The following is a 23,871-nucleotide window of genomic DNA, read 5'->3' as shown; positions in this document are numbered from 1 at the left end:
GCATTATTTTTTAACTTGCTTGCTTGTGATGTATTAATTATATTGGGCAGACAATAATTTATTGCATTTAATTAATAAGGCGATGATTAAGAGATTACTACTAGCCAAGAATCGGCACCTGCAATTATGGCTTCCATAGACTTTTCTGCTTACTTCAGAGTCAATGCTGCAGACTGCTCTTCTTGTAAGCAGCAGGCATATTTCTGATTGCAATGCATTAGAAGCCTTATCATCTCATTTTCCTGATTGGTTTCAGAAATGCTTGTGTCCTGTCAAGGTCACATTGTAGATGATGCTGCAGTTTGGCAAGTCTCTGGTTACTCAGCATCATCACTTCCAAGGAGCTTTGTGCAGAATAAATTATCCTTCTGTCTTGACAATAAGCCAAAAATTATTTTTCAGCAATGCTAAGTACCTACCAGAAAAATTAGGAACTGGTATATAAAAATAATTTTCTTCTAAACCTATAATCCTTAGGCTATGACTGCATGTTGCCCTGGAAAGGCGATGTAGTCCAGCAGACAAATAGGATCTCATGACATAAAATCCATTTGATATGTTTGCAATTAAATTCAAAGTTTAATTCTTCAAAATAGTGACATCAGATTGGAATCATATTGTCCATGTATAAGGCTCCTTTCATCCTGCTATGTAGAAAAGCCTGACAGATGACAATTTACAAAATCTACACTGGAACCTATGACATTTGGCTATGATCTTTCTCAAGAGTATCCAGAAAATAGGGTCAGTAAAATGCAGTGTGAAAAGAACCTTGTAAACATGACCATTCATTGCCTTGGATCTAGACAGGGTTCTCAAGAAAACAGACTAATAGTTTTTTATACTAAAACTAGATGGTGGCCCGATTCTAACGCATTGGGTATTCTAGAATATGCATGTCCACGTAGTATATTGCCCAGCCACATAGTATACTGCCCAGCCACGTAGTATATTGCCCAGCCACGTAGTATATTGCCCAGCCACGTAGTATATTGTCCAGTGACATAGTATATTGCCCAGCCACGTAGTATATTGCCCAACCATGTAGTATATTGCCCAGCCACTTAGTATATTGCTCAGTCACGTAGTATATTGCCCAGCAATGCAGTATATTTCCCAGTCACGTAGTATATTGCCCAGCCTCGTAGTATATTGCCCAGTCACGTAGTATATTGCCCAGTCACGCAGTATATTGCCCAGCCTTGTAGTATATTGCCCAACCACGTAGTATATTGCCCAGTCACTTAGTATATTGCCCAGCAACGTAGTATATTGCCCAGTCACTTAGTATATTGCCCAGCAACGTAGTATATTGCCCAGCCACTTAGTATATTGCTCAGTCACGTAGTATATTGCCCAGCAATGCAGTATATTTCCCAGTCACGTAGTATATTGCCCAGCCTCGTAGTATATTGCCCAGTCACGTAGTATATTGCCCAGTCACGCAGTATATTGCCCAGCCACGTAGTATATTGCCCAACCACGCAGTATATTGCCCAGCCACTTAGTATATTGCCCAGCCACATAGTATATTGCCCAGCCACGTAGTATATTGCCCAACCACGTAGTATATTACCCAGCCACTTAGTATATTGCTCAGTCACGTAGTATATTGCCCAGCAATGCAGTATATTTCCCAGCCTCGTAGTATATTGCCCAGTCACGTAGTATATTGCCCAGTCACGCAGTATATTGCCCAGCCACGTAGTATATTGCCCAGTCATGTAGTATATTATCCAGCCACGTAGTATATTGCCCAGCCACATAGTATATTGCCCAGCCACATAGTATTTTGCCCAGCCACGTAGTATATTGCCCAGCCACATAGTATATTGCCCAGCCACATAGTGTATTGCCCAGCCACATAGTATATTGCACAGCCACATAGTATACAGCACAGACACATGGTATACTGCCCAGTCACGTAGTATATTGCCCAACCACATAGTATATTGCCCAACCACGTAGTATATTGCCCAACCACGTAGTATATTGCCCAGCCACGTAGTATATTGCCCAGCCACTAAGTATATTGCCCAGCCACGTAGTATATTGCCCAGCCACATAGTATTTTGCCCAGTCACATAGTATATTGCCCAGCCACGTAGTATATTGCCCAGCCACGTAGTATATTGCCCAGCCACGTAGTATATTGCCCAGCCACATAGTATATTGCCCAGCCACATAGTATATGGCCCAGCCACGTAGTATACAGCACACACGTAGTATATTGCCCAACCACATAGTATATTGCCCAACCACGTAGTATATTGCCCAACCACGTAGTTTTTTGCCCAACCACGTAGTATATTGCCCAGCCACATAGTATATTGCCCAGCCACATAGTATATTGCCCAGCCACATAGTATATTGACCAGCCACATAGTATATTGCCCAGTCACGTAGTATATTGCCCAGCCACGTAGTATACAGCACAGAGCCACGTAGTATACTGCCCAGTCACGTAGTATATTGGCCAGTCACGTAGTATGCACCATATCCCTGTTAAAAAAAAAAGAATTAAAATACAAAATAGTTACATACTCACCTTCCGGAGCCTCTGGATCAAAGTGGCCGGTTACCGATGCTCCTCGCGTGCTCCGGTCTGAAGAGTCATTGCGGTCTCGCGAGACCGCATGTCATCATCTCGCAACACCACAATGCATGGAGCAGTCACCGGGGCATCGTGAGGAGCATCGGTAACCGGCCGCTTCGATCCGTTGACCAACAGAGGGTGAATATGTAACTATTTTTTATTTTTTTAACATTAGATATTTTTACTATTCATGCTGCATAGGCACCATGAATAGTAAAAAGTTGGTCACACAGGGTTAATAGCAGCGTTAACTGAAGGGAACCTTAGACAATTATATATATAGAAGGTTTATGCGTGTGGGTTAATAACGTCATTTTTCTTTATTCATAAAATTGTATCAAAGGGAATATGAAACCATTGTCACTCCACCTCTATTTACAGTTCAGTGTGACCTCCTACTGCTTGACAGACAGCCTCTATACTGTTTGACTTCAGAAAAAGGAAAAGTCACTCAAACAGGAAGAGGAGGCTGCAAGGGAAAAATAGAGCTGTAGTGACAGAGGCTTCAGAATTGCAAATTGACATTCAGCCTCATATGGATCTCAATTTCTACACTGACTTCTCAGTAAAGGAGGAACAGATGGACACAGTAAGGTGTTTCTAGACTTGTTTTTGAGGGAGCTACATGCTCATATAAATAGTTTGTGAGGTAAAATCATACTGGTAGATAGACTTTAAAGGATTTCCATAGTTTTTGCATTTCTTTACTGAACATGTTTGTTCTTCATATATATAGATATATATATATATACATATATATATAGATATATATATGTATATATATATATATCTATATATATATCTATATATATATATCTATATAATTTGATTTATGTTGTATCGGGCTTGTTTGGGCTTTTTAAGTCTTTGAAATAGGGTATACTGTCCTGAGATGGTAAATCACGAAGCTCTATGGGGTCCCCAACATTGTCTGTCTCAAAAACAGATGTATACAAGCCAAGTATAAATATAATTGATCTTGATTATACTAGTCAAATGAAAAACAGTGTACATAACAAAACAGAGAAAATGGCACTGAAATAATCTGCTTATTATTTCATAGCAATGTTCTGCAAAATGGAATAATTTGGTATTTTTATACATAGCGCTGGACCTTGTGACTAATACAAAAATTGTATCTAAATCACTGGAAAACTCAATCTAGAGAAAAATGACGAAAGGTGGCAAATACATATAGATGGCAATGTCTACTTTCATTAATTCCAGACTTCTAACCATAGAATAAAATCTTTTTCTGCTGCAGGGTCCATGAGAGTTGAGATGGACACTATTCTAATTTTTCATGAGTGATATGAACCTCAGTATTAACCATTCTCTACTCTTTCAGGATGAAAATGTAGCATCTATCTACCTATCTATCTATCTATCTATCTATCTATCTATCTATCTAACTATCTTTACATATCTATCTATAAATCTATCTACGGTATCTATCTATCTATCTATCTATCTATCTATCTATCTATCTATCCCATATCCATCAATCTATCTATCTATCTATCTATCTATCTATCTATCTATCTATCTATCTATCTATCTATCCCATATCTATCTATCTATCTATCTATCTATCTATCTATCTATCTATCTATCCCATAGCTATCAATCTTTCTATCTATCTATCTATCTATCTATCATCTATCTATCATCTATCTGTATCTTTACATATCTATCTATCTATCTATCTATCTATCTAACTAACCCATATCTATCTATCATCTATCTTTACATATCTCTATCTATCTATCTATGTGTCTATAATCTATCTATTATCTATTTCATATCTAATATCTATCTAGCTATCCATCATCTATCTATCTAGCTATATATCCCATATCTATCTATCCATCTATCTATCTATCTATCTATCTATCTATCTATCTATCTATCTATCTATCCCATATCTATCTATCCATCTATCTATCTATCTATCTATCTATCTATCTATCTATCTATCTATGTATCTACCATATCTATCTAGTCTGTCAATTTAACTCACCATATTGCAATATATGGTCTATAATTTACTACTTTTACAGTTATGTTAAGAAATCAAATAATTTACTATTAAATATTTTAGTAACAATGTGTTCTTTTGTTCTTTTTTCAGACAGTTAACAGGAATCCCATTTATCAGATGACTTTCTAAGGTCACTTTGGTAAGCCCAAGAAAAATGACTTCCTCTATATTCTGCTGGTGTCTGAATCATAACAAAAGATTAATCAATAAAAGCTCTATGCCTTAATGATGCACACCATCAGGTAAATGTACTAGACATTATATGTGCAGGAAAATTAAAAGAATGATAGGCTTATTACTACACTATAGATAGTATAATAAATATTACTGCAATAAAGGGAATCTGTCATCCAAAAAACAGTATATACCTGCAGCCATAGTGCTCATCTTTAGGCAAGTAGCTTTTTAAATATATGTGGCTGTCTGATTGGACGTGCAGGTGCAAAGAGATAATAAAGTTATATCCTCCCTGCAGTCGCTTCCTTACAGTCATCCGGGGTGGCTACGGACAGTCAGAGCAAGCTGCAATCACTCCAATCCCTCTGACTGACATCCAGCATGTGTGTCGAGCACAATGTCCCTCAGTGGGCATGACTACAACGGCTCACTGTGCGGTGAGTGCTGACTGCTCTTTGCCCGGGTGCTGCAGTCAACATTTCAGTTAGGCAGCCGCATACATCTGAAATGGTATTTACCTGCAGATTAGCACTATGGCTGCAGATACCTTTTGAGTCCTCTTTCAAGGTATCTGGCTGGTGATCCTTTTATGAACCCTGACAGATAGGACAGATATGTAGTGTTTTTCTTAAAACCAATTCTAACACTTGTGGTTCTTTTTGAAAACTTCCTAAAATGATGAATTTTCCATGCCCATCACTAATTAAATTCCAAGATAATTTATATTTTTATTTATTTCACTGAATTTATTTATATTGTAAGCCCTTCCAATGTAATACATGATGCACATATTTCTTGTGGGCTATAGAACACATCCTGAATGACTAGAATGCATTATAATATTAAAATCTTACAACAATATATCCATGTAACTCAGATGGTCATGCAATTTAATCACCGTCCATGGGGATTTTAGTGACCGGAAACGGATTAATCTAGTTCCCCGCCACTTTGTTGGAATCCATTAGAAACCACTGCTCAGGGAGTCACGGCTGCTGCTCAAAACGACAACGTAAATTTATGTCAGTGCAGAACAGGGCAAACAGGGTACGATTATACTGCTGGAATATCATGTCTATCATGCCTGCTTGATGACTGCTGTATGTTCAGGGACCTTCTATCGTGATTGTATGCCAATCACATACAATATTCCAATTAGATGCCAATAATATCATGGAAAGTATTTTCGGCTTTCCATTTTTTGTTCAGCCGTTGTGATAAATATGTCCTTTATGAAATATTTCTAACTACTTTCATTAATAACAGTTCATAAACTACAATATTTAGAAATGTTATTGGGATGGCTGAATGTTCAATATTTCTTAGGAGCCTGTGAATTAAATTGTGCCCTAATATCAGTCCGACTGGTCTCTGTGCAAGGATTTGTGTCACTAAGGACTGGTGATATTACGTAATTTAAGACGCAATCCCTGTATGTTGCCTTTTTGCAAGTAGGAGCACATACTAATTTTTTTTTGATGGCTAGACTATAAAATTATTCACTATAAAAGTACCGTACTTTACATTTTTACACTGTTTAAAGGTAACCTGTCAGGCGATTCATGCTTGACAAACCAGAATTGCAGTCTAGGAGAATGACAGATAAAATATATAATTTAAAGATTTGTTTAGAGACCATAGCTGAAGACTAGACTGGTCTGCCAACACTGTAATTAACAGTTCTATTTCTCATGTGTTCATAGGGAGAGACCTGACAATCACCTGCAGCAGTGTCGGGAAGAGCCGGTCAGGGGCAGCGCTTGGCTAATCTTGGCTTTGGCTATAGTTCGGCTAGATCTTTAAAGCATATCTTCTCTGAAACATGAGTCCATTTCGGAGAATAATATACTTGGCTGCACTTGTATAGCCAGATGAGATTCATGCTGCCCGTGGTATCAGCAGCGTGAATCGCCTGCCAGGTTCCATTTAAAAATGTATCTGTGTGGTAGAAATGATCATCACTTTCAGATAGGAGTCCATGACGTGTTGTCTGCATAGGGTCAGACAAAAGAGGTGCTGTTGGAAATAGTCAATTTGATTCCTTTATGCAAATGCTGTTCTGGTTATATCTTATCTTTATAGGCTTGGTAGTTTATGTTTATTATTGCAGTGTGTAGGAATGCGGATTATACCAGCAGTCCTTTAAATTGTACATAATTTGATTACATCTGTTTTGAGAACCTGTAAAATATTTGGACTTGACCGAATAATTAAAGTGGTTCCCAATATAGAAGAAGTCAGGAGGACAAATTCAATTAGACATTAAAATATAAATCCATGAATGTGTTTCATTTAGACACGTGGTAAAAAATGAGCTTGTAATGAATAAGATTAACTGCCTGTAGATTACTTTGACCTTACAGGAATGTTGTGAATGTAAGAAGATATGTGAAACATACTGTAAATAAGTGCATACGCTACATATGAGATCCTGCAGACATTCCATCACTGGGGACTTTGATCCTTCCTGTAAAGCGCAAGTCAGTTAATAGTTCATTTGCCTATTACTTCTACATAGGGCAGGCTCAGTGACTGATTGTTGTTTGTATCTCAATGTAGCACATCTTTTCATCCAGCAAACCGTAACAATTGAGTGTGATATATAGATCCCCAACAGTGATGTGAACTGTGGTGGTCTTACATAGCTCATGCTTAATTTAATTATAGGGGAATGTTTTCACTTGCTGTAGAATGTATAAATCAAAATGGATAAACACAGTAAATATTTCATTACAAGCATGTTCATTGCACTAAAACAAACATGATCTATATAGTTGATATGCCGAGGTCATGATAGTCAACTTGGTTGAGTCAATTATACGTCTGAATGAAAATTAGCTATACTATCTATACTATTCAAATACAAGGAATATTTCAAAGACATAGAAAGATCTCTATCTATCTATCTATCTCATATCTATCTATCTCATATCTATTTATCTCATATCTATCTATATTTCCATCTATCGATCTATCTCATATCTATCTATCTATCATCTATCTATCTTTCCATCAATCAATCATATGTACATCTGATTTTCAAACCTGCTATAAATATTAGATGGATGTCCATCTCCGCTGGCTCTCCCAAAAACATTTCTTTTGGCCAAATGCTCCTGCGTTCTGTATGAGGGAGCTGCTACCAGACATATTTGGCAAATCGATATTTCCCCGAACAATAAATTGTCCCAGGCTTCCATACCCAAAAGACTGTTGGCCAAACCATTTGATATTGGCAGGTTCTTCTGACATTATTCTAATGTATGTGAGGGGCTCTAGTTTCTTAATAGACATTCCCAGGACCTTAATATTGACTACCTATCTTTAGGATAGGCTAGTAATGTTTGAACAGCCTACTAAGCCGTTGAGTGAATACTCATAAGTACAATATACACAAAAAATAATAATACAGTTAGTAATTTCCTTACGGATTGTGACATTCACTCTCTTGCTGTCATTCCCCAGTTGGTTTGACACCGTGCATCTATATTCTCCACCATCAGCTTCTGTTGTTTTTGGAATTTGGAGCTCAGAAGACTTTCTGTGGAATTAAAAATGTTGAATTAAGTAATATTCTCGTGAAACACATACAACTTACTTTTTAAAATATTTGGCGAGGTTGTGTGCACACGGTGCATTTTTATGCATTTTGGACCCATTGAATGCAAAGGAAAAAAAACGCATGCAAAAACGCATGCCAAAAGATGCATATACCTAATTGTATGTAGGAAGCAGATAATTTTACTACTAACTGTTAGACCAATTACTGATATAATGGACAGCACACGGACAGTTCTCAGACCAATGTTTTTCAATGGGGCAGTTCAGAACAGAGATTTTTTTCACAGGCCAAATAAGCACGAGAAAAATATTGCAGCATGTACTAACTTCTTCCGTAAATTGGATGAGACTTGCCCATTCAAGTCTATGAGTGCCCCAAAAATCCCAAAAAACAAAATCCTTACCAAGCCACTGTATAGCTTCTGATTTTTATGGATACATTGCAATTCTTTAATGTAGAAAACTGTAATTGGCCTTGTAAATTATTAATAATTGCTGCAGCATTAAAAAGAGATTGTATATGGATGACAAATAAGAAAAAAGTTGTCCAAAAAATTCTAGATGAAACTTAGAAGATTTTTCTCCTGTGAACTTAGCCTTAAAATAACAGCTCTGATATCATTGAATGATATTGGAGACAAAACGTTAGCTGGTAGGTAGGGTTGAGCGAAACGGGTCGAACATTTTCAAAAGTCGCCGACTTTTGGCTAAGTCGGGGTTTCATGAAACCCGATCCGACCCCTGTGCGGGGTCGGCCATGCGGTACACGACTTTCGCGCCAAAGTCGCGTTTCAATGACGCGAAAAGCGCCATTTCTCAGCCAATGAAGGTAAACGCAGAGTGTGGGCAGCGTGATGACATAGGTCCTGGTCCCCACCATCTTAGAGAAGGGCATTGCAGTGATTGGCTTGCTGTCTGCGACGTCACAGGGGCTATAAAGAGGCGTTCCCGCCGACCGCCATCTTACTGCTGCTGATCTGAGCTTAGGGAGAGGTTGCTGCCGCTTTGTCAGAAGCAGGGATAGCGTTAGGCAGGGTCCATTAACCACAAAACCGCTTGTGCTGCAGCGATTTGCACTGTCCAACACCACCCTCGGTGTGCAGGGACAGTGGAAGTTTTTTTTTTTTTTTTTTTCCCCTCAGCGCTGTAGCTCATTGGGCTGCCCTAGAAGGCTCCCTGATAGCTGCATTGCTGTGTGTACGCCGCTGTGCAAACCAACTGCTTTTTTCAAAGCACAAATCCTCTTGTTCCTTCCTTTCTGCACAGCTATCTTTTTTGTTTGTCCACACTTTTTATTTCATTTGTGCATCAGTCCACTCCTTATTGCTGCCTGCCATACCTGGCTGAGATTACTGCAGGCAGGGAGATAGTAGCTGCCTGCCATACCTGGCTGAGATTACTGCAGGCAGGGAGATAGTAATTGTAGGACATTCCCTGTTTTTTTTTTTTTTTTTTTTTTGGTGGGAGATTAAGATTGGCAATTTGGCATTTCTGCTAGAGTGCCATCCCTGTGTGTGCCATCTCTCTCACATAGTGGGCCATAGAAAGCCTTTTCATTTTTCTGTATTTTTTTTTTGTGGGGTGTATAAATTCTCCCTGATAAAAATACAGTGGGAGATTAATATTGGCCTTTGGGCTTGTGTGCCAGTCCTGAGTGTGCCATCTCTCTCACAAATAGTGGGCCATAGAAAGCCTATTTATTTTTTTTTTTGGTTTTATAAATTCTCCCTGAAAAAAAGGGAGATTAATATTGGCCTCTGGGCTTGTGTGCCAGTCCTGAGCGTGCCATCTGTGCCAGCCCTGAGCGTGCCATCTCTCTCACAAATAGTGGGCCATAGAAAGCCTATTTAATTTTTTTTTTTGTTTTATAAATTTTCCCTGAAAAAAGGGAGATTAATATTGGCCTCTGGGCTTGTGTGCCAGTTGTGAGCGTGCCATCTGTGCCAGTCCTGAGCGTGCCATCTCTCTCACAAATAGTGGGCCATAGAAAGCCTATTTAAATATTTTTTTGGTTTTATAAATTCTCCCAGAAAAAAAGGGAGATTAATATTGGCCTCTGGGCTTGTGTGCCAGTCCTGAGCGTGCCATCTGTGCCAGCCAGCCCTGAGCGTGCCATCTCTCTCACAAATAGTGGGCCATAGAAAGCCTATTTAATTTTTTTTTTTGTTTTATCAATTTTCCCTGAAAAAAGGGAGATTAATATTGGCCTCTGGGCTTGTGTGCCAGTTGTGAGCGTGCCATCTGTGCCAGTCCTGAGCGTGCCATCTCTCTCACAAATAGTGGGCCATAGAAAGCCTATTTAAATATTTTTTTGGTTTTATAAATTCTCCCAGAAAAAAAGGGAGATTAATATTGGCCTCTGGGCTTGTGTGCCAGTCCTGAGCGTGCCATCTGTGCCAGCCAGCCCTGAGCGTGCCATCTCTCTCACAAATAGTGGGCCATAGAAAGCCTATTTAATTTTTTTTTTTGTTTTATCAATTTTCCCTGAAAAAAGGGAGATTAATATTGGCCTCTGGGCTTGTGTGCCAGTTGTGAGCGTGCCATCTGTGCCAGTCCTGAGCGTGCCATCTCTCTCACAAATAGTGGGCCATAGAAAGCCTATTTAAATATTTTTTTGGTTTTATAAATTCTCCCAGAAAAAAAGGGAGATTAATATTGGCCTCTGGGCTTCTGTGCCAGTCCTGAGCGTGCCATCTGTGCCAGTCCTGAGCGTCCCATCTCTCTCACAAATAGTGGGCCATAGAAAGCCTATTTTATTTTTTTTTTGGGTTTTAGAAATTCTCCCTGAAAAAAGGGAGATTAATATTGGCCTCTGGGCTTGTGTGCCAGTTGTGAGCGTGCCATCTGTGCCAGTCCTGAGCGTGCCATCTCTCTCACAAATAGTGGGCCATAGAAAGCCTATTTAAATATTTTTTTGGTTTTATAAATTCTCCCAGAAAAAAAGGGAGATTAATATTGGCCTCTGGGCTTCTGTGCCAGTCCTGAGCGTGCCATCTGTGCCAGTCCTGAGCGTCCCATCTCTCTCACAAATAGTGGGCCATAGAAAGCCTATTTTATTTTTTTTTTGGGTTTCAGAAATTCTCCCTGGAAAAAAAAAGGGAGATTAATATTGCCCTTTGGGCTTGTGTGCCAGTACTAAGCGTTCCATCTCTCTCTCTCTCTCAGTCAGTGGGCCATAGAACGCATATTTTTGGTTTTATTTGTTTTCTAAATTCTCCCTGAAAAAATCATTTTATTTTATTTGGTTTCTAAATTCTTCCTGATAAAATCATATTTTTTTTATTATTTTTATTTCTAAAGTCTCCCTGAAAAAAAAAAAAAAAAAACAACCAAAAAAACAGTGGGAGATTAATATTGGCCTTTCTGCTTGTGTGCCAGTCTTGACTCCTGGGTGTGCCATCTCTCTCTCTCTCTCTCTCTCTCTCTCTCTCTCTCCAATTGTGGTCCATAGAAAGCCTATATTTTTTTTCCTTGATTTGGGTTCTAAAATCTACCAGAGAAAATAACTACATCAATCATTGGTAGAAAAATATTGGCCTCTGGGTTTGTGTGCCACTCCTGACTCCTGTGTGCGTCATCTCTCAGTCAGTGGGCCATAGAACGCCTATTTTTGTTTTTATTTGTTTTATAAATTCTCCCTGAAAAAATCATTTTATTTTATTTGGTTTCTAAATTCTTCCTGATAAAATCATATTTTTTTTATTATTTTTTTTTCTAAAGTCTCCCTGAAAAAAACAAAAAAAAAACAAAAAAAAAAAAAAACAGTGGGAGATTAATATTGGCCTTTCTGCTTGTGTGCCAGTCTTGACTCCTGGGTGTGCCATCTCTCTCTCTCTCTCTCTCCAATTGTGGTCCATAGAAAGCCTACATTTTTTTTCCTTGATTTGGGTTCCAAAATCTACCAGAGAAAATAACTCCATCAATCATTGGTAGAAAAATATTGGCCTCTGGGCTTGTGTGCCACTCCTGATTCCTGTGTGCGTCATCTCTCACTCAGTGGCCCATAGAAAGCATATAGTTTGTTACATTTGTTTTCTAAATTCTCCCTGCAAAAATCTATTTTTTTTTTTTTGGGGGGTTTCTAAAGTGTTCCTGAAAAAAATAAAAATAAAAAAAAAATAATAGTGTGACATTAATATTAACATTTGTGCTTCAGTGACAGTCCTGCGTGTGGGGCATCTCTCTAATTTGCAGCCACCAAAAAAAGAGTGTGTAACATTGGGCCTGATTTTCGCTGTGGTCTCACCAACCTGTAAAGGGGTAGCTAAATCATACTGAAGTTATAGCTCACCGAGTAAGTTGTGTGACTGCAACAAATAACGTTAGTTTGGTTACGTTTTTAAAACAATGAGGAAGTCTAGTGGAAGAGGTCGTGGCCGGGGGCGTTCATTGTCAGCTGGTAATGAGGGTAGTGGTAGTGGTGGAGCATCAGGTGGTCGTGGGGGAAAAAATATTGCACCTAAGTCTGGAGCTGTGGAGCCAGGTTCGTCGTCCGGCTACACAAGGCCTCGAACGCTCCCTTTTCTGGGATTAGGAAAACCGCTTTTAAAGCCGGAGCAGCAAGAGCAAGTTTTGGCTTATCTTGCTGACTCAGCCTCTAGCTCTTTTGCCTCATCTCGTGAAACTGGTAAAAGTAAAAGCAGCGCGTCGTTAGTGGATGTTCACGGTCAGGGACAAGTCACTTCCTTGTCCTCTTCAGCAAAAACAACAACAGAGAAGAATGCAGCAGGCGACACAACGGGTTACTCCATGGAGCTCTTTACACATACCGTCCCTGGCTTAGAAAGTGAAGCAGTTAACAGTCCATGCCCATTACAAATTGAATCTGACATGGAGTGCACTGACGCACAGCCACAGCCAGACTACTATGCTGGTCCTTTGACTCAGACCACAACATTGCCCTCGCAGGGTGCTGATCAAGAATCAGACCCTGATGAGACTATGTTGCCCCATCACGAACGCTATACCACCGAACGACACGGTGACACAGACGAAGTTGCGCAGGAGGTACAAGAAGAGTTATTAGATGACCCAGTTCTTGACCCCGATTGGCAGCCATTGGGGGAACAGGGTGCAGGCGGCAGCAGTTCTGAAGCAGAGGAGGAGGAGGGGCCGCAGCAGGCATCAACATCGCCACAGGTTCCATCTGCCGGGCCCGTATCTTGCCCAAAACGCGTGGCAAAGCCAAAACCTGGTGGAGGACAGCGTGGCCATCCGGTTAAAGCTCAGTCTGCAATGCCTGAAAAGGTATCCGATGCTAGAAAGAGTGCAGTCTGGCATTTTTTTAAACAACATCCAATTGATCAGCGCAAAGTCATCTGTCAAAAATGTTCTACTTCCTTAAGCAGAGGTCAGAATCTGAAAAGTCTCAATACTAGTTGCATGCATAGACATTTAACCACCATGCATTTGAAAGCTTGGACTAACTACCAAACGTCCCTTAAGGTTGTTGCACCCTCGGCCAATGAAGCTAGTCATCAACGCAACATCCCTTCCGGCAGTGTAGGACCACCATTTAGCGCACCACCTGCTGTATCTGTGCAGGTATCTTTGCCAGGCCAAAGCAGTCAGGGTCAGGGAATCACCAGTTTCGTAGTAGGAAACACTGCATCTAGGGCACCGGCGGCAACAATACCATCTCCCACCGTCTCTCAGTCTGCCATGTCCACCGGCACCCCCGCTAGTTCCACGATCTCCAGCTCTCCAGTCCAGCTCACCCTACATGAGACTATGGTTAGAAAAAGGAAATACTTAGCCTCGCATCCGCGTACACAGGGTTTGAACGCCCACATAGCTAGACTAATCTCGTTAGAGATGATGCCCTACCGGTTAGTTGAAAGCGAAGCTTTCAAAGACCTGATGGACTACGCTGTACCACGCTACGAGCTACCCAGTCGACACTTTTTTTCCAGAAAAGCCATCCCAGCCCTCCACCAGCATGTTAAAGAGCGCATCGTCCATGCACTCAGGCAATCTGTGAGCACAAAGGTGCACCTGACAACAGATGCATGGACCAGTAGGCATGGCCAGGGACGTTACGTGTCCATCACGGCACACTGGGTAAATGTGGTGGATTCAGGGTCCACAGGGGACAGCAAGTTTGGGACAGTTCTGCCTAGCCCACGGTCTAGTAAACAGTTGTCTGTAGCCGTTCGCACCCCCTCCTCCTCCTCCTCCTCGTCCTCCTGCAGAAGCAAGAGCTCGTCCACAGACCGCAGTCGCACAAACACTCCATCCGCACCTGCCACTGTTGCACACCAGGTCTCCCATTATGGGGCAGCTACTGGCATACGTCAGCAGGCTGTATTGGCTATGAAGTGTTTGGGCGACAATAGACACACCGCGGAAGTTCTGTCCGAGTTCTTGCAGCAAGAAACGCAGTCGTGGCTGGGCACTGTAGATCTTGAGGCAGGCAAGGTAGTGAGTGATAACGGAAGGAATTTCATGGCTGCCATCTCCCTTTCCCAACTGAAACACATTCCTTGCCTGGCTCACACCTTAAACCTGGTGGTGCAGTGCTTCCTGAAAAGTTATCCGGGGTTATCCGACCTGCTCCTCAAAGTGCGTGGACTTTGCGCACATATCCGCCGTTCGCCTGTACACTCCAGCCGTATGCAGACCTATCAGCGTTCTTTGAACCTTCCCCAGCATCGCCTAATCATAGACGTTGCAACAAGGTGGAACTCAACACTGCACATGCTTCAGAGACTGTGCGAACAGAGGCGGGCTGTTATGTTTTTGTGGGAGGATACACATACACGGGCAGGCAGTAGGATGGCAGACATGGAGTTGTCAGGTGTGCAGTGGTCGAAGATTCAAGACATGTGTCAAGTCCTTCAGTGTTTTGAGGAATGCACACGGCTGGTTAGTGCAGACAACGCCATAATAAGCATGAGCATCCCCCTAATGCGTCTGCTGATGCAAAGTTTGACGCACATAAAGGATCAGGCGTCTGCACCAGAGGAAGAGGAAAGCCTTGATGACAGTCAGCGATTGTCTGGTCAGGGCAGTGTACATGACGAGGTACCGGGCGAAGAGGAGGTGGAGGATGAGGAGGATGATGGGGATGAGTATATTTTTAATGAGGAAGCTTTCCCGGGGGCACGGGAAATTGGTGGCGTGGCAAGGCCGGGTTCTGGTTTTTTGAGGGACACAAGTGACGTAGATTTGCCTGCAACTGCCCCTCAACCAAGCACAACCGCAGATTTGACAACGGGAACTTTGGCCCACATGGCGGATTATGCCTTGCGTATCCTCAAAAGGGACACACGCATTACAAAAATGATGAACGATGACGATTACTGGTTGGCCTGCCTCCTTGATCCTCGCTATAAAGGCAAATTGCAAAATATTATGCCACATGAGAACTTGGAACTAATATTAGCAACAAAACAATCAACTCTTGTTGACCGTTTGCTTCTGGCATTCCCTGCACACAGCGCCCGTGATCGTTCTCACACGAGCTCCAGGGGCCAGCAGACCAGAGGTGTTAGAGGGGCAGAAATCAGAAGTGGCGTTGGACAGAGGGGTTTTCTGACCAGGTTGTGGAGTGATTTTTCTATGACCGCAGACAGGACAGGTACTGCAGCATCAATTCAAAGTGACAGGAGACAACATTTGTCCAGTATGGTTACAAACTATTTTTCATCCCTTATCGACGTTCTCCCTCAACCGTCATTCCCATTTGATTACTGGGCATCCAAATTAGACACCTGGCCAGAATTGGCAGAATATGCATTGCAGGAGCTTGCTTGCCCGGCAGCTAGTGTCCTATCAGAAAGAGTATTCAGTGCTGCAGGTTCAATACTAACAGAAAAAAGGACTCGTCTGGCTACCCAAAATGTAGATGATCTAACCTTCATTAAAATGAACCACAACTGGATTTCAAAATCTTTTGCCCCACCCTGCCCGGCTGACACCTAGCTTTCCTATGAAAAGGTCTTGCCTGTGGACTATTCTGAATGACTTTTCCAATCTCGTAATTTTCTTCACCTGATTGTCCAGCATACGACATGTTTCCACCTCACGAAATGGCCAAACTCCCCACACGGGGCCGTGCTATCGCCACTTTGCGCTTGGACCCTTGAGAGTGCTGTTTGTCTGAAGAGGTGGGTGTGGCCGCTTTTGGTCGACGGCACTGCCACTGGGTCCCTCATAGTACAATAAAGTGTCTCTGGCGGTGGTGGTGCGCACCCAACGTCAGACACACCGTTGTAATATGAGGGGCCCTGTGCCTGTACCGCCGGCCACAAGACAGTTCCCCCCCCCAGCTCAAACAGTGCTCTACCACTAGCAAAATTATCTCTCACAGCTTCACCAATGTGTAGTCTAGCCGCTGACATCCTTCAATGCCTGGCACTGACAATACCATTGTTTTGACATTTTTGTTATGTTAGGCCTTCGAAGCCTGTCTGCGGTCCCTTCTTTCTACAACTACTACACTGACCAGGCCACTGCTGGCCGTGTTACCCTGGAACCAATTTAAAAGTGCCTACAGTCAGCCCAATTTTGTTATGTTAGGCCATCGAAGACTGTCTGCCGTCACTCCTTCCACTAGACTTCCACTGACCATACACTGCTGCCCATGTACCCCTGGAACCAATTTAAAGTGCCTACAGCCAGCCCAATTTTGTTATGTTAGGCCTTCGAAGCCTGTCTGCGGTCACTCCTTCCACTAGACTTCCACTGACCAGACCACTGCTGCCCGTGTACCCCTGGAACCAATTTAAAAGTGCCTACAGCCAGCCCAAGTTTGTTATGTTAGGCCTTGGAAGCCTGTCTGCGGTCACTCCTTCCACTAGACTTCCACTGACCAGACCACTGCTGCCCGTGTACCCCTGGAACCAATTTAAAAGTGCCTACAGCCAGCCCAAGTTTGTTATGTTAGGCCTTGGAAGCCTGTCTGCGGTCACTCCTTCCACTAGACTTCCACTGACCAGACCACTGCTGCCCGTGTACCCCTGGAACCAATTTAAAAGTGCCTACAGCCAGCCCAAGTTTGTTATGTTAGGCCTTGGAAGCCTGTCTGCGGTCACTCCTTCCACTAGACTTCCACTGACCAGACCACTGCTGCCCGTGTACCCCTGGAACCAATTTAAAAGTGCCTACAGCCAGCCCAAGTTTGTTATGTTAGGCCTTCTAAGCCTGTCTGCGGTCCATTCTTTCAACTACTACTACACTGACCAGGTCACTGCTGCCCGTGTACCCCTGGAACCAATTTAAAATTGCCTACAGCCAGCCCAATTTTTTTATTTTAGGCCTTCGATGCCTGTCTGCGGTCCATTCTTTCAACTACTACTACACTGACCAGGTCACTGCTGTCCGTGTACCCCTGGAACCAATTTAAAATTGCCTACAGCCATGTGTTATTATTTTAGGCCTTCGATGCCTGTCTGCGGTCACTCCTTCCACTAGGCCTCCACTGACCACACCACTGCTGTCCGTGTACCCCTGGAACCAATTTAAAATTGCCTACAGCCAGCCCAATTTTTTTATTTTAGGCCTTCGATGCCTGTCTGCGGTCCATTCTTTCAACTACTACTACACTGACCAGGTCACTGCTGTCCGTGTACCCCTGGAACCAATTTAAAATTGCCTACAGCCATGTGTTATTATTTTAGGCCTTCGATGCCTGTCTGCGGTCACTCCTTCCACTAGGCCTCCACTGACCACACCACTGCTGTCCGTGTACCCCTGGAACCAATTTAAAATTGCCTACAGCCATGTGTTATTATTTTAGGCCTTCGATGCCTGTCTGCGGTCACTCCTTCCACTAGGCCTCCACTGACCACACCACTGCTGCCCGTGTACCCCTGGAACCAATTTAAAATTGCCTACAGCCAGCCCAATTTTTTTATTTTAGGCCTTCGATGCCTGTCTGCGGTCCATTCTTTCAACTACTACTACACTGACCAGGTCACTGCTGTCCGTGTACCCCTGGAACCAATTTAAAATTGCCTACAGCCATGTGTTATTATTTTAGGCCTTCGATGCCTGTCTGCGGTCACTCCTTCCACTAGGCCTCCACTGACCACACCACTGCTGTCCGTGTACCCCTGGAACCAATTTAAAATTGCCTACAGCCATGTGTTATTATTTTAGGCCTTCGATGCCTGTCTGCGGTCACTCCTTCCACTAGGCCTCCACTGACCACACCACTGCTGTCCGTGTACCCCTGGAACCAATTTAAAATTGCCTACAGCCAGCCCAATTTTTTTATTTTAGGCCTTCGATGCCTGTCTGCGGTCCATTCTTTCAACTACTACTACACTGACCAGGTCACTGCTGTCCGTGTACCCCTGTAACCAATTTAAAATTGCCTACAGCCATGTGTTATTATTTTAGGCATTCGATGCCTGTCTGCGGTCCATTTTTTCAACTACTACTACACTGACCAGGTCACTGCTGCCCGTGTACCCCTGGAACCAATTTAAAATTGCCTACAGCCATGTGTTATTATTTTAGGCCTTCGATGCCTGTCTGCGGTCACTCCTTCCACTAGGCCTCCACTGACCACACCACTGCTGCCCGTGTACCCCTGGAACCAATTTAAAATTGCCTACAGCCAGCCCAATTTTTTTATTTTAGGCCTTCGATGCCTGTCTGCGGTCCATTCTTTCAACTACTACTACACTGACCAGGTCACTGCTGCCCGTGTACCCCTGGAACCAATTTAAAATTGCCTACAGCCATGTGTTATTATTTTAGGCCTTCGATGCCTGTCTGCGGTCACTCCTTCCACTAGGCCTCCACTGACCACACCACTGCTGTCCGTGTACCCCTGGAACCAATTTAAAATTGCCTACAGCCATGTGTTATTATTTTAGGCCTTCGATGCCTGTCTGCGGTCCATTCTTTCAACTACTACTACACTGACCAGGGCACTGCTGGCCGTGTACCCCTGGAACCAACATCAGAAAATATAAAAATAAGTATTTTGCTTATAAAAAAGAAAATACTGGTGAGATATCAAATGCAGACATTTTAACATTAAAAACAAACACACAACTCTAATCTGGTACAGTACTAAAAATGGCCACCAGCTACAATTACTTTCTCCTGCAAGTAGTTAACTGAAAGTTTTTTTAAATTGAAAACACACATATGGCATCCACCGAGTGTTGTCCTGTCGCGTCTTCTTTATATTATTGCCGAGAAGATGCAAAATAATGAAAATAATAAAATCATTAATTACCAAAATAATAGAGAAAGTCAACACCACATTGCAAATAAACATTCATTCCAAATAAAGAAGCAGGGCGCGTCCGAGGGTGAGTATATACCTAATAAGAATATAATCACCCTCGGACGCGCAATGCTTATTTCCAACAGCCTTCCTTCCTAAGAATCAGCCCTTCCGTCGTGTAGAGAGACGTTGTGTTACACTCCAAGGTGTTCCCCAGGTTGCCTTTCCTGAGCTTCGATCTTCCGGCTCTCGTTTAGTAGTTCTTGGAAACTACTCTGCATTAGGCCTTCAAATTGGGTATGGGGTGTAGAGAGATGGTGTGTTCCACTCCAAGGTGTTCCCCAGGTTGCCTTTCCTGAGCTTCGATCTTCCGGCTCTCGTTTAGTAGTTGTTGGAAACTACGCTGCATTAGGCCTTCAAATTGGGTATGGGGTGTAGCGAGAGGGTGTGTTACACTCCAAGGTGTTCCCCAGGTTGCCTTTCCTGAGCTTCGATCTTCCGGCTCTCGTTTAGTAGTTCTTGGAAACTACACTGCATTAGGCCTTCAAATTGGGTATGGGGTGTAGAGAGAGGGTGTGTTACACTCCAAGGTGTTCCCCAGGTTGCCTTTCCTGAGCTTCGATATTCCGGCTCTCGTTTAGTAGTTGTCGGAAACTACGCTGCATTAGGCCTACAAATTGGGTATGGGGCGTAGAGAGAGGGTGTGTTACACTCCAAGGTGTTCCCCAGGTTGCCTTTCCTGAGCTTCGATATTCCGGCTCTCGTTTAGTAGTTGTCGGAAACTACGCTGCATTAGGCCTACAAATTGGGTATGGGGTGTAGAGAGAGGGTGTGTTACACTCCAAGGTGTTCCCCAGGTTGCCTTTCCTGAGCTTCGATCTTCATGCTCTCGTTTAGTAGTTGTCGGAAACTACGCTGCATTAGGCCTACAAATTGGGTATGGGGTGTAGAGAGAGGGTTTGTTACACTCCAAGGTGTTCCCCAGGTTGCCTTTCCTGAGCTTCGATCTTCCGGCTCTCGTTTAGTAGTTGTTGGAAACTACGCTGCATTAGGCCTTCAAATTGGGTATGGGGTGTAGCGAGAGGGTGTGTTACACTCCAAGGTGTTCCCCAGGTTGCCTTTCCTGAGCTTCGATCTTCCGGCTCTCGTTTAGTAGTTCTTGGAAACTACACTGCATTAGGCCTTCAAATTGGGTATGGGGTGTAGAGAGAAGGTGTGTTACACTCTAAGGTGTTCCCCAGGTTTCCTTGCCATTGCTTCGGTCTTCCGACTCTCGTTTAGTAGTTGTAGAAAAGTACACTGCATTAGGCCATACAAAATGGGTATGGGGTGGAGAGAGATGGTGTGTTACACTCCAAGGTGTTCCCCAGGTTGCCTTTCCTGAGCTTCTATCTTCAGGCTCTCATTAAATTGTGGTTAAATGGAACAACTGCATTTGGCGTACTAGTTGGTTTGGGGCCTACTATCGGTGTCTGCCACTCCTTGCTGTTCTCCTCCACTGAACAAAGCTGTGCCGCCTGTTTACTACGGTTGCCAATTTTGAACTGCATTTCGACTACTTACTGATTTGGCCCTACTCTCTGTGTCAGCCTCTCATTCCAGTTGTCCTCCACTGCAATGCCCCCTGGTTATTCCTGTGTTACCAATTTTGAACTGCATTTAGCCCACTTTCTTCTTTGGGCCTATATCTGTGTTTCCACTTCATCGTGCCCATTGCCCAGCCAGTGATAGATGAGTCTGCTGGTACATTGACCCATAACGCAACATTCCCCGTGCACGCTACACAACAACATTGTGACCCTGCTGAAAGTCAGGTTGCTCTTCCCGCATACCATACCACCTTACACGGGGACAAAGAGGAAGGTGCAGATGAAAGTGCAGGTTCCTTCATCAGGTGGGGGGAGGAATACTAGTTGGCGACGTCACTGGCACAGGGCCTCTCATAGTACGCAAAAGTGTTGCTGCCGGTGGGAGGCGCCCCCGCCGTGCAAACACACCGCTGTACTTTGAGGGGCCCTGTGCCAGTGCCAATGCCAACGAGTGGGCCCCCCCTGCTTGCTCAGGTTCACAGCACTTGCAAAGTTGAAATACTTACCTCTCCCTGCTCCACTGCCGTGACGTGGTCCAGATTTCCTGGGCCCACTAATTACTTGAACCAGCCCTACCCCCCACAACTTTAGCCAAATGACCCCCAATTTCAAATGCCTTCCAATTATTATAAGGTAAATTACGCTTGACAAGCTTCATTAAGAAGAATGGATGGTTTTGACATTAAAATGGCCACTCTAGGTGTTTTCCTGGCCCCCACTCACTGCCGACTATGCTGCCCCATTGACTTGCATTGGGTTTCGTGTTTCGGTCGATCCCGACTTTACGTCATAATCGGCCGATTTCACTCGACCCGACTTTGGACATAGTCGGGTTTCGCAAAACCCGGCTCGACTCTAAAAAGGTCAAGGTCGCTCAACTCTACTGGTAGGCTTTGTCATAAGTTTATTTTATGTCTTTAGTGACCAAGCAAACACAATTTGATGTGCATGTGTTGTACAGTCATAAATATGGAGCCTTCAGCAATTATACAATTCTGTAGACTATTGCCAACTAACAGCTGTTATTTTTATAGGTGTATTTCTAGAGCTCAAATATCTTGTGAAGTTTTTTAACCTCTTCACGACCTTTGACTTATATTTATGTAGGTTTGCACATAGAAACCACATCTTCCCTCCCTCCTCCACCGCACATGATGACTGATTTAATCATGTGCTCCACCCACGACTGTCAACCTGTTAAATCCTACTGTCAATCACTGACAGCGGGAATTAACACGTGCCAGACGGAAGCGTGTCATTCATCCAGCCCATCGGCGCCTCGTCACATTATCGTAAGACACCGATGGGTTGACATGACGGTGAAGGGTCTGCTGAAGACCCCTCTGCCTGTCATTATCCTCCTGTGAATGCTGATTCGTGACTGGCGTTAATAGGAGATCGTGATTTCTGCTGGACACAGGCGATTAGATGATCGCAGCTTCAAGTGTCCTAAGTGAACTATTAAATACAGTAAAAAGTTTTTTTTAAATTATACAAATATGAAAAAAAAAAAAAAAAAAAAAAAGTTCAAATTATCCCCCTTTAGCCCCATTAAAAATAAAACAATTAAAAAATACACATATTTGGTATTACTGCAATTGTATATGTTCGCATTATGAAAATCTAAAATAAATTAATCCGATCAGTAAACAGCGTAACAAGAAAAAAATCAAAACACCAGAATTACAGTTTTTTGGCCGCCGCAACATTGCAAAAAAATGCAAGAACAGGAGATCAAAACATCATATCAACCCCAAAATGATATCAATATAAATGTCAGCTCAGTGTGCAAAAGATATGCCATCGCCCAGCCCCAGATGGTGAGAAATTAAAAATTTACTTGTCTCAGAAAATGGCGAAACAAGCGAAAACTTTTTCTTACAAATTTTGGATTTTTTTGTTCCACCACTTAAATAAGAAAATATCTTTACATGCTTGATGCCTGCATACTCATATTAACCTGGCGAATCATATTGCCAGGTTAGTTTTACTGTATAGTTAAGATGGTAAATAAAAGAACCCAAAAACAGTTGTGGAATTGCACTTTTTTTTGCAACTTAAAAGCACTTGGAATTTTTCACGCTTTCCAGTACACTATATGGTAAAATGAATGGTGTTGTTCAAACGTACAACTCGCCCTGCAATAAACAAGCCATTAAACAGCTATGGGGATGGAAAAATAAAAAAAAGTTATAGCTTTTGGAACAAGGGGAGGAAAAAATGAACGGGCAAAAATGGAAAATTGTAAGGTCGTGAAAGTGTTAAATTGCAACATTGTCAGGTTTCAACATTGGAATAGGCAAGAGAAATGTTTGCTTTTGGTAAAACTAATTCTACTCCCATAATACATGCTTTATACATACACACAATTAGTGTCAGAAACATTTCACAGACCACAGAAAATGAGCCTGACCTTCCAACCTCCAATTAAATAGTGCAGATGTGAAAGGGTTGTCCAGGATAATGAAAACCTATTGTTCAGGTACTGTAGGTCGTTAGCGTACAGTAAGGGTCTGTTTATATGGATTGACTGGCGGCGCTATATGACAGTGATCAGTGACTATTTACCGATTTTTAATGCATTTAATAGTCTGTTTACATAGGCAAAAACTATGTAGACAGACGTGAATAGGTGATAAATGTTGTTGGAGGTCAACCCATTTCAATAACCCAAATAGTAAAACAGTATTACACAAGTACAACCCATTTTTTAAGTTCAAAT

The 23,871-nt window shown here is 42.6% G+C and overlaps 1 protein-coding gene across 3 annotated transcripts in view; it reads right to left on the bottom strand.

The window, feature by feature from the left end:
- NRG1 (neuregulin 1) overlaps positions 1-23,871 on the bottom strand; it is a 167,953-nt gene that overhangs the window by 88,754 nt on the left and 55,328 nt on the right. For all 3 annotated transcript variants that reach the window (XM_069742346.1, XM_069742328.1, XM_069742338.1), the window contains exon 3: positions 8,243-8,355. In XM_069742346.1, the coding sequence (XP_069598447.1) occupies positions 8,243-8,355 (113 nt within the window). The remainder of the gene's footprint in view (positions 1-8,242; positions 8,356-23,871) is intronic.

This window comes from Ranitomeya imitator, chromosome 1 (assembly GCF_032444005.1).
Source record: "Ranitomeya imitator isolate aRanImi1 chromosome 1, aRanImi1.pri, whole genome shotgun sequence".
NCBI classification, from domain to species: Eukaryota; Metazoa; Chordata; class Amphibia; order Anura; family Dendrobatidae; genus Ranitomeya; species Ranitomeya imitator.
The sequence above is the reverse complement of the archived record's forward strand: the minus strand, read 5'-3'. Positions and strand labels throughout refer to the sequence as shown.